Raw genomic sequence first — 15,823 nt, forward strand, 5'->3', positions numbered from 1 at the left:
TGATATTATTTTGTTTATGGGGAGGTTCTTTTTTTAGCAATCTGACAGGTGTACAGCTTTTGCTGTTATGAAGCTTACATCTTTGATGACTGAATCTGTTTTGAGGCAAGTACAAATCTATTTGTGTCATGCTTACTCATCATCAAAGCTGTATGTCAAAAGAACAACTTGCAAAAGTTGGTAGGAAGGAATCCTGAAAAGACATTCTGAATTTGAGGACGACAAACCCATTTTATGATCTAAAAATTACCATGTACTGGAACATATGACTGGCTAGTTTTCCCTCTCAACTTTAAATTATTACTGTTTGCACATAATTATAATCTAGACTTGCTGGTTTATTGGGAATGAGAAGTGATAACTCCCACTGCACTCCTCCACAGCACAAACAGGATAAACAAACCAGGAAGCATTGATTTCCCATTATGTCTGTACCAGGGATTATGACTTGTTGCTCCCTAACAAGCCAGAATTGCTATCCAACCTGAAGCCATAGTTTTGTTATTGGATTGCTGATTGTGACTTACAAGGGAGGAACAAGCCACAATCCTTGGTTTGCATATAGTGGGAAACCAATGGCACTTTTATTTATCATGTTTGAGCCAAGGTAGAGGAGTGCAGTGTGAGAAATCTGGCAGTGTACACATCACAGACAGAGAATCTGGCATATTGTTGCATCTGAAAGTGGCCTGTGATTGTCTCACAGTTCCTGGGGCATGGAGTTGTACAATAGCCCTCTTAAGAGAAAATGACCTTGCACCCACTTTGGATATTGAAGATAGAATATTGAAGATGCTTAAATCTTAACAGTGAAGGCAACCTCACTTGGTGCTTACATGCATCTAGGAATGATATTAATTTATAGCATGGTATCCTAAAACTTTGTCAACACTATCTTCTGTTCCCAGTATTCCCCCCCCAAAAATAGCTTGAAATAATTGTTTTCAAATACATGTTTGTTGCTCTAATTTATATATTTTAACTTCCAAGTACAGTGTCTTGAATTATTTCAGAGACTTACTTTTACAGGATGATAAACTGTAGTAGAAAGTTAACTGCTGTGTATTCAAATATGGGAATGCCTTAAAATGTGGAGCACAAGTTTGGGGAAGGCTGATTTCAAAAAAGCCTGTGGAGGGAATGTAGAGAATGGATAGATTCCCTCCTCCTACAATATTATAACTTGATCAGCCATGAAAATGATTTGATTATCTGTCCAGGATAAGCAACAGGACCTTATTCATACACAGAATAATTAACTTAGGAACTTGCTGCCACAAGATAAGGAACTTGCAGCTGGATTAAATGACTATACAAATTCATGGAGGATAGGACCAAGCCATACTACAATAAAGTAGCCACCATCTACCAGGATAGAAGAGTTATGTTGCTTCCAGATACATTGTGGTGTTCCACACATGTGTCAGCAGCATGCCAAGTTGGCGCCAGAGCATACCTCATCACCTGCGCCGGAGACATCTTGTCAAGAGGTTTTGCTAGTCAAACCACTCTTAACATGCACACTGATCCTAAGGACAGTACTGAAAGCTAGGCCAGCGGCCTCCTCAGAAGCACCCTTGTCTTCTCCTGGAAAAGTTGTTCTTTCTTAGACTAAGGAGGGCCTTCCCCACTCATCACCATAGGTGCCTAAAGTTCTTATGATGATCTGTGCCTTGAAATTACGCTGCAGGCCTCCGTGATGCATGTCTAGGAATGAGGGAAGGAAGGAAGGAAAGCATTTGAACTGTGTTTAGTTGAGGCTGTGCTGAGAGTAGCCCAAAGATCTCAGAAGAGGAGATCATTCATGTTTCCTGGCTCCTTTCTGCAGCTGGCCAATGGTAAGAGGCCTATTCCAGTCCTTGGCAGCGGATAAGGCATTCAAGTTAACACCTCGACATTCACAGGAGAGTCAAGGGGTGGAGGAGGAAGCAAAGGCATGTTAGGTCCAACAAACCACAGTATCTTTGTTCTTATGCCAACTTGGTACTGGCTAGTTAAATTGTGGCTCAGTGTTGAGTCTGAGTGCAACTATAACGTTGAAGTGACTTGCGGCTTTGTTGTCCAGATCATTCTAATAGGTGGCAAAGTGCCAAGCCCTCCTTTGTTCCATTTCTTTGTTTCTGAGCAAACCTAGCAATATCAACAGATCTATTCAAATTGTTTATAAATACAATAGGAATTCAGGGTAGCAAAGTGGCTGGTACCAGAAACATTTCCCAAATGGTGCTTAAACTGACAGTGTCTCTAGACAAAAGAGCATCAGCTTGGTCTGCACTCTTCACTCTTTAAACAATAACTTTTAATCTTATTGTGAAATTGTTTTTCTTGGAATAGAACATTTCCCTATAGAATATTTCTTTGAAATAAAGTTTAAAAATACATTTATTCTGAGTAGCAGTTTTACAAAAACCTTTGTCCGAACATCAACTTTAGTTTGTGTGCTTTCATTTTAAACCTAAACAGCACTGTTGGTTGTTCCTAAAGCCTTGATGGAATAATCCATTAAGAATAGATATTTTTACATTCTTTTCTTTCCTTGAAATCATAATTATTTGTGCCAGAATAACTAATTTCCAACCAGGGAGTTGCAGAAGTTTTATCCGTTCTGATCCATCAAACTAGATATGAGCAGAAAGAAAAGAGAAAGAAAGAAAGTACAGCAGCAAGATCATATACTCTCATCAGAACTGGCATTACTGCCTCTGCAGTATTTGTTCTTCCTAGCTGGTTAACTTACTGTTAAAAGGATATACTGTATGTAGCATGGGTGGTAGATAGCATTCTTTTGTTGGGGGAGCTGCATACAGGATGTGGACAGAGATAGAGCCAACGGTGGGCAGAGCAGAGATAAACATGTTCTGGATTTATTAATATGGAACAAGGACCACTCTTGTTTCAATTTTCACCATGACTACATTGGAACATTGGATTATAATTCCTAAATCCTATGCTTTTTGGAAAAACATCATATATACATCTAAGGGTGGCACTCCATCAACACAAAGATGCACAATAGAATTTCCCCTACCTCTCCCCTCCCTGTATATCCCCTAAATTGGTTCTGGGGGTTCCTTACAACCCTCTGGAGGAGATTTAAGGAAGGCATATGGAGAGAGAGGGGAAGAAGTTCTGGTGTGCATGGGGCAAAGTGCATGTGGCCTCATATTCCATACATAGTTTATTCCCTCACACATATCTGCTGAACTCCTGAATAGGTGGTCTTGGAAAAAATGATACTAACAGTACAAGTGGTCCTGGTGAGTAAGAATGTTAAGCACTCCAGAGATTGAACTGTAAATTCCATAGGCTGAGGTTGGGAGTTGGCCTAGTGTGCTATTTTGGAGTGTGGTTGTTCTGGTCTCAGGCATAGAAGCAATAGGGGAATGCAGTGTTGGCCCTTTCAATGGCTACTTCTAAATTCCTTAAACTTCTTTCTTACAGGAGAGTGAGAGCGCTCTTGCCAAGTTTTCTTCAACTTGTTGACAGCATGAGTAGTATGTGAATAGAGTGGCATTCATACTTTAAGGGTGTGTCATCTATCCTCTGATTATGAACTCTAAATGAGTCATGTTTGTACAATTAAGTTATTGCAGAGAGCTATTTTCCAGTTATATAAACTGGAATGAACTTTGTAAAATTGTTTTTAACTCCTTGCTTAAAATAAAACTTGAAGAAAGCTTTTGGGCCTCTACAAGTAGGAATTCGGGTCTTGGAAGGTCACCCACCCTGATATTTCTTGCTGACTACAGCAAATAGGGCAGGATAGGAGGTAGGAGGTGGTAGGAGGCTTTTTCTAGTATATCTGCCTAGTCCTCACCTGGGGTATGAAGTGGGAGCAGTAGAACAGAAAACTGAGATGTTGGCTACAACCACTGGCTTGGGTTGCCTTGTAATTGGCACAGTAAACCTGACATTTAAAGATGAATTCTTTCTTTATGTCCCGGGAGGCCAGCTTTAAAAATGAATATGGTATCAGAATAATGGAACCTTCACATATTCCAGTGGGAACCTGTTGAATCCGTAGAGAGCGACCCATTTACAAAGTTATTAGCTAGCAAAATATGTGTTGAGATAACGTACTATAGGAATGAGCAACTAGAGGTCCTGCTGCCAAATCCATCCCTTGGAGAGGTAGGATCAAAACAAACAAACAAACAAATAATCAGACTTGATTTTAAATTGCTTACCACAGATTCTGATTTGCATTTTTGTTTGTCTAAAATTTCTCCCACAGCTACTGACCTGCTTTTGGCTTGGAATCCGATTTGTCTGGGCTTGATTGAGGGACTTATTGGAAAAGTTCAGCTTCACACAGGTATGAATAGTAAAATTCTTTATCTTACCAGATTGATGGTTAACGTTAAAATTGCTATGCCCTTTTGTGCTTGTAACTCCCCTGACAAGGCTTTGCTACCTATAATTGATAAAACTAAAGTGGGCTTTGTCAGCGCCTCTCAGACTGATTTTTCTGACACTTTCATTTGTTTCAAGTCAGTGTCTGAATTGCAACACATAAATAACTGGCTCTATTTACATATACAGTGGTTCATGTATATTTTGTTGTGTTTTCTTGACCTGAGGAAAAGGTAATTGGGAGAAGGGGGAGGTGAAGAATCAGCATCTTCCTGTAAATAGAATTTCATGAGGATACAGAGGTAAGTAAAATGTGATGCTTTAGTTCAGCTTGAGCATTATTCGCAAATATAAATGCAAAGTTCTTGTAGATATCAGTTTAATTTTGGATTGTAAATAAAGGTGACTAATGATTTCCTACAAATGACAGGGATATAAAAATGTTCAGTGGAAGATGCAGTTTTCCGGAGCATTGATTACTAACATTTTTTTAGGCTGGCTTTCTCATCTAGTTTCCTCAAACACCATCTGCTTCATGTTGATATAAGAAAACCTAGACGAGCTTGATTCTATTAATGGAATAGTATTGGAAATCCTGCCAAAGAAACAGCTTTCACACATTGAATATTTCAAAAGTGAGGTCAGCATGCTTCAGAGTCTTATTTGCTTCTGCTCTAGAGTTGTTTAGCTGACCTTTAAATAATAAATATTGTTAACAAGCGGTATTTGTGAATTGATCTTTTGTAATTGTTAGAAATGGATTAAAAACCAATAGTTGCCACAAAACACTAAATTCGTGGTTAACAACAAGAAAAACCCACACATCTGATTTTCATATATGCTTGAAAAAACTTCCTTTAATACTAGATTTTATTTTAAAATAGAACCAGTGGTCTTACCAACATGGAACACAGATAGCTATGAGTGACCCCTATGCTCTTGCTGTGTACTCTTCAGATTTGACTTTAATATGGGCTCAACAAGACCCTACAGATTCCATTCTGTGGACAGCCTGTGATTTATTACACACAAGAAAGAAGAGATTTCACAGAGGGGAAAAGAGGTTCACTCTTTTTTCAGTGATGCCCTCAAAGTTCTTTTAAGGCTCTATAGATTAAAAGAGAACAGTTATGTAACACAATAGTACAACTGGTTAGAAGGAATCTCTCTTCTGAAATGATCAGATTATTTGTGGAGTCATTCTACACATTGTACAGAATTCATGTGATCTGTACTACTAGAGGTTGGGGAAATGATATTTCTTAACACTTCCACTAATAAAAAGAGTGATTTAGTGTAGTTGAGTTCTTGATGCAAGGAGTGCTTATGTGATGGAAATTTGTTTAAGACTATCAGCAGTCTTAAACAGAGAAGACCAGAATTGTGTGCAGTATCTAGAATGACACTAATTTATTATGATGCCACTGCACTAGCTATTGTCCTTCAACTTTGGATCCCTACCTAGAGGTTGTTGGACTTCATCTCCCATAATCCCTGGCCGTTGGCTAACCTTTGGGGGATGATGGGAGTTGTAGTCCGAACAACATCTGATGAGCTAACATTGAGGAACCCTGAGGCTAAATTTTTTTTACAAATTTAGTCTTGAGCTTTCATTCCTGTAGTTTGTGTTTGTTATTTCTCAGTTTTTAAAATCCGAGAAATGCCATTTGCTTCCATTCCAATGATCTCTAGGAGTCTAGGTACTAGTAATGACAACTGACATTGGTTGTTCAGATTTGTTTGTGATGTATGTATGTTCATTTCTGATCTCTTCAGTGTAGCTACAGAGAGACTGTATAAAGTGATTTTCTGCTATTCGCAATGCATCTTGGATGAAGCCTCTGTTTTCTGTGAATGCTAAGCATATCTATTAAGCACAGAATTTAGAGGATTAGGCTGTTGGCAATGAAGAAACCAGAGCTATTGGTAGATATCTAGCTTTCCCTGGGTTAAATGTAGTATCTGATTAAAATTTTATAAGAAGGCTCTGTGTGATGTGTCCCAAGTTAACAAGAACACTGCATCACCATTCCCTTGAAAGCCAACTAGCAGTTATTGATTCTTTGAGGAGCTGAGCTGGAAACATTGCTTTATTTCCTTGCATTGTGGAGCTCTCTGGTAATGTTGTCATGGACAAGTTGTAGAGCTTTGATACCATGGTTGATTCATTGATTAAGAGCACAGGCCTTGAATAAATAAAAAGGCAACTTGGCAGCCTGGAAATGTGTTCTGTTTCCAGAACACTGAATACATTTTAATGGCTTTCATATTCATGGGTGCTTATTAGTAACTACATTAGTTCTGCAATTTTGCATGTTCTTTTATAACACTTGCGGGCCCTTTCTAAAAATAGCTGTGAATATATATATATTTTTAATAGTTGACCATAGTTCTGCAGGCAGGTATGCATGTTCTTTTAGAACAATTGCTGGTCCTTTCTAAAAATAGCTGTGAATATAATTTTAAAAATAGTTGACCATGACCCAATTAAATACTAATGTGTACCTTGAGGCAAAGGAGCAAGTGAATACACTTAGCATTTTCCGTAGAGAGAATATCTTTATATTCTATGATCACAAAATGGAAAATCTATTAATTTTATTGCAGATATACTGACATTTTGCTTTTTCAAAGCAAATATGAGCTATCGCTTATTTTTGTATATGCTGAGGGTATCATTAGAGAAGAAGGGAGGAAGAGAGCATACTAGGATTGCAGGGATGACAAACTGTGTATTTTTAGGACCATACAGGAAAGCATGATTTCTCTTGGGCTCTGCAAATCTGTTGGGGGTTTCTCTCAAACCACTGGAACATTTTTAAGGGGGTACCTGGGGAGGGGAGAGGAATGGGAAGTTCAGTTGCTCAGACCAGAGTGTCTGCTCTGTGTATAAATTAGTTGGATTCAACCATGATTCATGTTTGTCATTCTTTGGGAAGATTCTCCTAAAAAGGATGTTTGTTTTCTTTCTCAAAAAACAAATCAGTAAATAATGTACTTCCTCCTTTCTGGCAAGGCAGGAAAAGGCTGAGGTGCATCCTTTGTATCAATTTTTTGGAGTAGCATCACCACTTCCTCCTTTAAGACCACCTAGTTCTGGGCATGGAAGAAACTCCAGGCAGGGACATTCATGATGTCCCAGCTTCCCTCTTCAGATGTACAGGGAAAATCTTGAGGCTACCAACTGTGTATGTTTCCTGTTAGCTAATATAGGGAATGTTTAGTGGGGGCAGCAGGGAGAGTCAGGTCTTTCATCTTGTGCTTTGATAGCATCCGTGTTTTCCGAGAGCGACAAATAAAATACATAATGCAATAGTTAACATTGCTTTTGAGCAGGGTATGTAAACAATTGCTGTGTTAGTAAGAGCTTGCCTCATCTCGCCCAGCATGAGAACTGACTTGCAAGCTTTAATTGTTGACTCCTGCCACTGAAAGACGTGGCTACGCTTTGGCTGTTGCTGAAAGGAAAAAGGAACACTCAGTTTGTTGGAATTATTATAGACTTGTCTACAAGAGATTATAATTCTACAAGCTGTATATTGCTATATATTGAGGGAGGGAAAGTCCAGTTCTTTTATCATAATTTTCACATTGAAGAATGTGAAACTGTAAATAATGGGGTTGGAGGGGTTGAGTAATAAAGGGTTCAATTTGAAAATTGATTACAGTAGCCCTGAAAAGGAACCTTCCTTTTAAAATAAACATTGCAGAAAGTTGTTGGCTTGTAAATGAATGCAACAAATGTTGCTTCTGCTGCTCATACGCAGTCTGGTTTAAAGAATCTAATTTCACCTTGCATTAATCTTAGTGTAGCACATGAAATGGGGGGGGGGGGTGGCACACTTTGAATGAAATTTCCCTGTTTGTGTATGCTGCGGAATAAGTTGTCATACCATCTTAAAGCTAGAAACGGGTGATTGACAACCAGAGTCATACTCCCTTACAGACTTAACGGATCTGTGAACTCATTAAGGCTAGAATAAATGGGAATGGCACATATGGAGACATTGTAGTTTTTGGTTTGCTCATTAGTTGCTCTGTGCTTAGCGGCAATTGACCTGAAATATTTGACTAAGATTTGACGGCTGAAAATTTTATAGAATTGTAGAGTTGGAAGTGACCATGATAATCATCTTGTCCAGCCCCCCTGCAGTGCAATGTAGGAATGTAGACTCGAAGTAATGACCCAGAGATTAATGACCCAGAGAGTCTCATACTCTACTGACTGAGCTGTTATAGATGTAGGAATTCAAAATTAAAAAGTGATCAAGACTGTAACGTCAGATATTTTAATAGTCTTGCCTGTCTTAGCCATCAAGTCCATATTTCACTGGAATATTTATGACAAGCAGAAGCACTTGAACCTACATGGAATCCTATTTAAGAGAACTCTCTTCTTGCTGTTCAGACATTCATTTTAATCTATCCAGGTTGCAGGTTTAATCCCTGTATGGCATGGCTGCCTATTCATGCATTGCAAAGGGTTGGACTACCGGTAGATGTTTCTCAGGTTCTCTTCCAACTCTACAGTTCTGTGTTGCATGATTACTATCACAATGAAGGATGGCTTAGAAGTACTTGTATGTGGTCTTTAGAACACTTTTACAGATTATTGAGTTCAGTCGTTGAGACAGAGTTCTGAATGCATTTATGCCACTGAACTTCAGTTCCTGTTTGCCTTGGTGCTTCCCAGGACAGAATGCTGCTTGCTTCTTGTGGCTGTGATCTGTATATATTTGATTCTATTAAAATGAGGGCTGCCAACAGACCAGGAAAAGAGTTGCTAGGCTAGTTTTGTTTACTTCCTGGGCATTGTTAGTGATGAGAGAGAGAAAGCGAGAGAACTGTTGTCTCCCATCCTTCTAATTCATTTAAAAATGATTCTCCCCTCATCCAACTGTGTCTTAAAAGCATGCTGTGAGGATACTAGGCCCAGCAGCAAAAATTGGTTTGAGCACCAGCTGTGAAAATTTAAAACGACTGTTGCCAGGGACTAGAGACAGGGGTGTCTGTTGCTGTGCTGGCCTGTACACACCACACACAGGAGGTGGTGGTTGAGTGCTGCATAGTCAGCAAAAGCCACAGCAGGCTAAAGTGTGAACAATGACCTGGGTATTATCTGGAGGTGTCGGTCTTTACGTTTTTATTTTTAGCTGCTGGTTTGTGGGTAGAAGGAGTCTTTGTTTCGTTTTGTTATCGTGTTGCAAATGTTTTCTATCATAGTTTTGGGAGCCTGTTTCCCCACAATGTATTGTATGATACCATATAATCCCCCTTTCCTGTGGTATCATGTATTTATGTATACATATTTTTTAAATGTCAGTATTTGGAGACCCTTTGGTTCTTAAAATTAAAAACCAATTCTATGTTTCCATTCTCTTGAGGTTTGTACTGCTGCTTCTTTAATCTTGGTTTTGCAGAAATGGCAGGCAGGGTGTTCCTGATGGGCAGAATAGCACACCAAAGTTTCTATGCTATCTCTAAAGTGTCTTATGGAGGCTATGGTTATATAATGTCCCTAGAGAATAGCTTGCACTGAAGGTTTTCATCACAGATTTTGCTGTTAAAGCATTACTTTCTTTGTGACACCTTTTTAGTGTTCAAGCAGTTCTGTTTCAAATTGATGGAAGCTGTTTCACCCTGCTGAAAATCTGAATGTGTAACCTTACAATCTCCCCCCTCCTTTAGAAGGAACCAAGAAACCTTCTGTTTCAGATTTGTTTTTGCAGACAAAATGCATTTTATTATTAGCAAAGGAAGCCTTTGTATCATGACACACAATTCTAGAAAATTGCATGACTATTCTTTAGTTAGTAAAAACACAAGCAGTTTCTATTTTGTTACTAATCTTATTACAGTATTCTATAGTTTTGTCAGCAAGAAATCTTTCCACTAAAATGGATTGATTTCCTATATCTAACCTTGGGAGGAGGGGAAATTGTGAAGTCAAATGTTTGTAAATAGAAAAAACAATATTTTAAGTATTCATTTTCAACAATAGCATTCTACAAGAGCCTTTGGTTTCTTGAAGCCACCATACATAGTGGGGGCACATTCACTTGTTTAAATAAGGGTCTGCACACAGTCAGGATTAGTAGTGCCTCTCTCCCTTTTCGCATAACTGAACAATGCTTTGAGTACAGGAAGTATATGCATGAGTGTTTTGTAGCTGAAGAAAGCCACCAAATTTGTTGTGAAACCATGCTACTGTCTGTTATGGAAATGTTTTGTTCCTGGGTTAGGGAGAGGGGACTACTGGATGGCGCTGCACTTCATGATAAGTGCCAGCTATTCTACCGTTTGTTGTTGCATGGAAAAGAGCCACAGATATGAATACTATATTCTGACGCCATTCTGCAGTTTGCAAGCATTGTTTTCAGACCCCCAGTACCAGAATGATTGTATTGTGTTTTAACTGAGATGGCTCAATGGTGAGGAAAGTTAGTTTGAAGGGTTGCTGCCTAACTCTGTGAAAATGGATACTTGGAAATGGAAAATGCCATACTAATAGATTTGGATTTGTTTCAGATTTGCCTTGGTGGTTGATTCTAATTCGCCAAAAAGTCGTGGTTGGCAAGCTTCCAGGAGATCATGAAATATGCAAAGTAACAAAGATTGCAGCAGTACCACTCTCTGAAGCAGAACCTCAGGATCTGGAACTGGAGGTAACTTTAACACTCGGAATACTTTGAAATCTAGCAGTTGATAAGATGAGTGCTTATATGCAAAACTAGGGCTTCGATGTTATCTGAGGCTCTTAATTGGATGGTGTTTTTAAAAGTTTGAACTTTGGGATTTCTTCTGTTATCTGCCGCCTTGCTGAATTTGTATTTTTAATTTTATTGTTAATAACCTTCATTAGCTGCTTTGAAGCATACATGAAAATCTGCATATAAATATCCTGAAAATAGATAGATAGATAAGAATATGCACATATTCATACCTAAACCACATGCTTAAATAAAAGATAATTTATTTAACATTCATTTGATAGGACATATGGAATAGAATATTGTTTCTTTAAGCTTTATATTAACTTGATATTTTCTTTTCAGCTCTGTAAAAAACATCATTTTGGAATAAACAAACCAGAGAAGATTACCCAGTCTCCAGATGACTCTAAATTTCTGCTCAAGACCTTCACTCAGATTAAATCAAATGTTTCTGCTTCTAATAAAAAGAAGGTAGGGATTTCTGTGGGCTTTCAAAATGTCTTTTCCTTGTGGAGTGCTATAAAAACTATTTGTATTTGTTTGTATGTATGTATGTATGTATGTATGCATGTATGTATTCTGTACTTTTTCCGCAAAGTAGCTTTTTATGGTTTCCTGCCAATCAAATCTGCTACTCATTCTAAATAAGCATCCCTGGCCCCTCTGTTTTGCATTTCACCCTGCAGGTGATATCCAGTTATGGCATCCCACTTGTGCAGTGCACTTCTGCTCCTTCAGATAGGACTTCCTCTTCCTTTCTTTTCCAAAGCCTTTCTCTTGTCCTGTATTGTTCTTATTTATTTGACAACTTCACCATCCATCTATTGATGGGGCAGAAAACCTTGGACATTTTTGATTTCTCTCTCCTTTGAGCATATTCAGTCCTTTACTGAGTCATATGGCATTGCAAACATTTGTCAGCATTTCAAAAACATGTCTCTTCCATTTGGGCCGTGTTCTGCTTGTGCCCAGCTTCCACTGCTGCAGTCTTCTCCTCTGTCTAGAACAGGAGTGGGGAACCCAGCATCCCAGACAGCATGACCAGTGCTCAGGGATAATGGGTGTTGTAGTCCAGCAACATCTGGAAGGCCGCAGGTTCTCTACCTCTAGCCTAGAATTCTGCACCCACTATTCATCTTTCATCATTCATACTATGACATAGTTCCTTACATCCTTATGACAGCTTCCTGTCTGCTTTCATATTCAGCACAATTTCGTTCCAGGTCTTTGGCACCTCGTACGTCTTCATGCTCATCTTCCAGTATATCCATGCCAATGACCTTTTACTCATCCCAACTCCCCCAGGCTTAGGTTTCCTTCTTGCTGGAATTGCTGTCTTGTCTTTGTTGGCAGCATTTATGCCTGTCCCAGCAGAACAAATATGTAATGTTCCCACTTTGTCAAAAGGACAACCATAATGGCTAAAGCAGAGCTTTCCAAACTTTTCATGTTGGTGACACACTTTTTAGACATGCATCATTTTGTGACACTGATTCAGTTTTGCATCCTTTCACAATACTCTAATGCAGTTTTACTAGCAAACTGGAGGTTAAATCCTTTTCCAGCCCCAGGAGGAGCATGGGGAGTGTTTGTGCGACACACGTACAGACTGCAGCCAACACACTAACATGTCTTGACACACAGTTTGGAAAGCTCTGGGTTAAAGGAACTAAAGCACTTTTTGTTCATAAAGAGGCTAAAACATTTGGGACTGTTTAGTTTAGGGATGGCAGAGGGACTAAGGAAGAACATAATAAAGATTTATTAAAAATTATTTGTGGTTTGAGGAAAGTGGATAGACATTTTTTCCTATGCTACCTCTTAGACTCTTCCATCTGTGAAAGGTACACTCTGTACTGAACCATTTGCTTTTTAGAAGATAAAATCTCGCTGTAGAACATGAAGTGTTTTGTAACATATGATGTGGTCTGATCTTTTTATCTCCTTCCATGCATCAAAATAGAGGAATACAGTATATTGTGTATGGTGCCTGAGCAACTTCTGCTACATTGGAAAATGGGCAGTCACGTTGATAGGGAAGGCCTATCAAAGACAGTAGCATCTCGGGTTACTTTATCCTCGGGTAACGTAAACTTCAGGTTGCGAAAGCAGCAAACCTAGAAGAATTCGACCAGGTTTTGCCGTGCGCGCATGTGCAGAAGTGGTCTACTGCCGCGTGCATGCGTACAACAGTGATCCTCGGGTTGCGAAAACCTTGGGATCGGGCCGGAGCTCCAGAGTGGATCTCGTTTGCAACCGGAGGTACCACTGTATTCTAAATCTCTCTCCTACTTGAAATCTAAAATGACATAATACCCTATACAGTGGTACTTTGGGTTACATACGCTTCAGGTTACATACGCTTCAGGTTACAGACTCTAAACCAGAAATAGTACTTCAGGTTAAGAACTTTGCTTCAGGATGAGAACAGAAATCGTGTTCCGGCGGGGCGGCGGCAGCAGGAGGCCCCATTAGTGAAAGTGGTGCTTCAGGTTAAGAACAGTTTCAGGTTAAGAACGGACCTCTGGAACGAATTAAGTACTTAACCTGAGGTACCACTGTATGTATCTTCCAATCTATGTGACCTGAAGAAGCAAGACCTTAAATTTGTAGTTAACTTCTATGGCTGACCCATTTGCTTGATGAGGACAAAGGTCGAAGGTTGGGAGATCTTGCTGGGCTGGAATTTGTAAAAGTTGTTTAATAGTATATATTTGGATATAAAATTAATCAAAGTAACATTTCCCCAGTCAGCCTAATATTTTGCTGTTTCACAGGTTAAAGAAAGTAAAGAGAAAGAGAGACTGGAGAGGCGGCTGCTGGAAGAACTATTCAAAATGTTTATGGACTCGGATTCTTTTTATTACAGTTTGACTTATAACCTAACAAACTCCGTGCAAAGGCAAAGTGCATGTGAGAAGGCTAACTTGCCACTCTGGAAGAAGGTAAGGTTGTCTGTTGAAACATTATCAGTGTTTTGAACGAACACTTGGATTCCTATGTGCATGTATCTGATCTTATTCATTTATCTGTAAAACCAAGAAACACGAATTGTTTCCTGTTGGTTTGTGTTCTGATAAGGGTGAGTTTGCATTGTTCTCTGATTTTCAGATGGAAAATATTTACATCTTAATTTCATTTTCAGGTTGATGATAGATTTTTTTGGAACAAACACATGCTAGAAGACTTGATCAATATTGGTGTGAGTAATGTTTGCTATGAATATGTATTTTGTTTAGAACCTCTGCGTAGAAAGCTGTTCTACTTGTTTTTACTTCTTAATCAAATTGATTAGTAAGGAGATTTGTCAGGCTTCATGGGTCTCATTCTAACTTTCTGCAATATATATAATTCTGTAATAAAAATGTAGAAACCTAGTGTGGAAGGGGAAAATGCATAAAATGACATATTCATCAGACCATAGGAAGAGCCTACTTGTTCAGGCCAGTGACCAGAGGTGCCATCTTCGGAAGAACATTGAGGGGGAGGGCACACAATGTCCTGACGTCGCTCTGTTCTCGGCTCTGCATTTGGCTTGAACAATGCAGGGGCCCCTGGAGCTGGTGCCTTTGCCAGTGGCCCATCTACTCCATCATTCTGTTGTCACAGGGACCGATCTGATGCCTATAGGAAGCTTGCATGTAGGACCTGAGCATAAGAGCATGGTCCCCTCTTGCAGTTTCTAGCATCCAGAAGTGTGCTGCCTCTGATTACGGAGGCAGAGCATAGCCATCAAGGCCTGTAGCCATTGCTAGCTTTTACCTCCATTAATTTGCCTAAACGTATTTTAAAGCCATTCAAATTTGGTGGCCATTATTACCTATTGTAGGAACGAGTGTGAAGAAGAACTTCCTTTTATTCACCCTAAATCCTTCCAACAATTAGCTTCACTGGAATTTCATGAGTTCTAGGGTTACGATAGAGGGATGAAATATATATCCACTTTCTCCATGCCTTATAAATTTCTATCATCTCACATTTTCTCCAAACCGAAAAAGTCCTAAATGCTGCAACCTTTCCTCCTATGGGAGTTGCTCCATCCATTTGTACTTCATTTCTTTTTAACTTTGTAGAAATCTGAAGTGGATTTTTGGATTATCCCAGTCATCCAGGGATTTGTTCAGATTGAAGAGCTTGTAGTTAATTATAATGAAGCATCAGATGAAGAGAAAAGCAGTCCTGAGACACCACCTCAAGAGCCAGTCTGCGTGGATGATATTCACCCATGTTTTCTTGTGGCCCTTATCTCACGCCGAAGTCGCCATAGAGCTGGTAAAGTTGCTATGATAGCTTTCATGGACTGTTTAATAATAGAAAAATATTGATTGAATCAAGAACTTGAAAAAGTTGCACAAGATTCTTTTTTCAAAAATGATGTTCAGCTGATACTCCATGCCTTCCCCCACCCCCCAGATGACTGTACCCAGAAAACGGTATTGCTCTCTTTTATTCCTTTCACCATGTAGTAGTGCTAATAATATTTATTTTGATGGGATTAAAGTTATGCATTTTTCACAGGTTTGCTTTCCAATTACATTGATCCTGAATTACATTGACCATGGATACCTGTCTGGTTTGGGATAATGATATAAAACTACATTACTTTCATTCTTCTGTGCTAGTTTTTGTGTAAAAGGGGAAAGAAAGACTTGAATCATAAGGCAAAGGACATTCATGGGAGAAAAACTTTCCTTTCTCCTCCACACTATCCTGTGCTACCCCCAAAGCCTTTTTTGCAGGGAGCACAGGGGAGAGGA

The 15,823-nt window shown here is 39.2% G+C and overlaps 1 protein-coding gene across 2 annotated transcripts in view; it reads left to right on the forward strand.

The window, feature by feature from the left end:
• The window catches only part of INPP5F (inositol polyphosphate-5-phosphatase F), a 38,373-nt gene that overhangs the window by 8,008 nt on the left and 14,542 nt on the right, over positions 1–15,823 (forward strand). For both annotated transcript variants that reach the window (XM_081912632.1, XM_081912633.1), the window contains exons 2-7: positions 4,235–4,315; positions 10,882–11,018; positions 11,409–11,537; positions 13,844–14,011; positions 14,212–14,268; positions 15,140–15,338. In XM_081912632.1, coding sequence (XP_081768758.1) covers positions 4,235–4,315; positions 10,882–11,018; positions 11,409–11,537; positions 13,844–14,011; positions 14,212–14,268; positions 15,140–15,338 — 771 coding nt within the window. The remainder of the gene's footprint in view (positions 1–4,234; positions 4,316–10,881; positions 11,019–11,408; positions 11,538–13,843; positions 14,012–14,211; positions 14,269–15,139; positions 15,339–15,823) is intronic.

The sequence above is a fragment of the Podarcis melisellensis genome (assembly GCF_964234715.1).
Source record: "Podarcis melisellensis genome assembly, chromosome: 5".
NCBI classification, from domain to species: Eukaryota; Metazoa; Chordata; class Lepidosauria; order Squamata; family Lacertidae; genus Podarcis; species Podarcis melisellensis.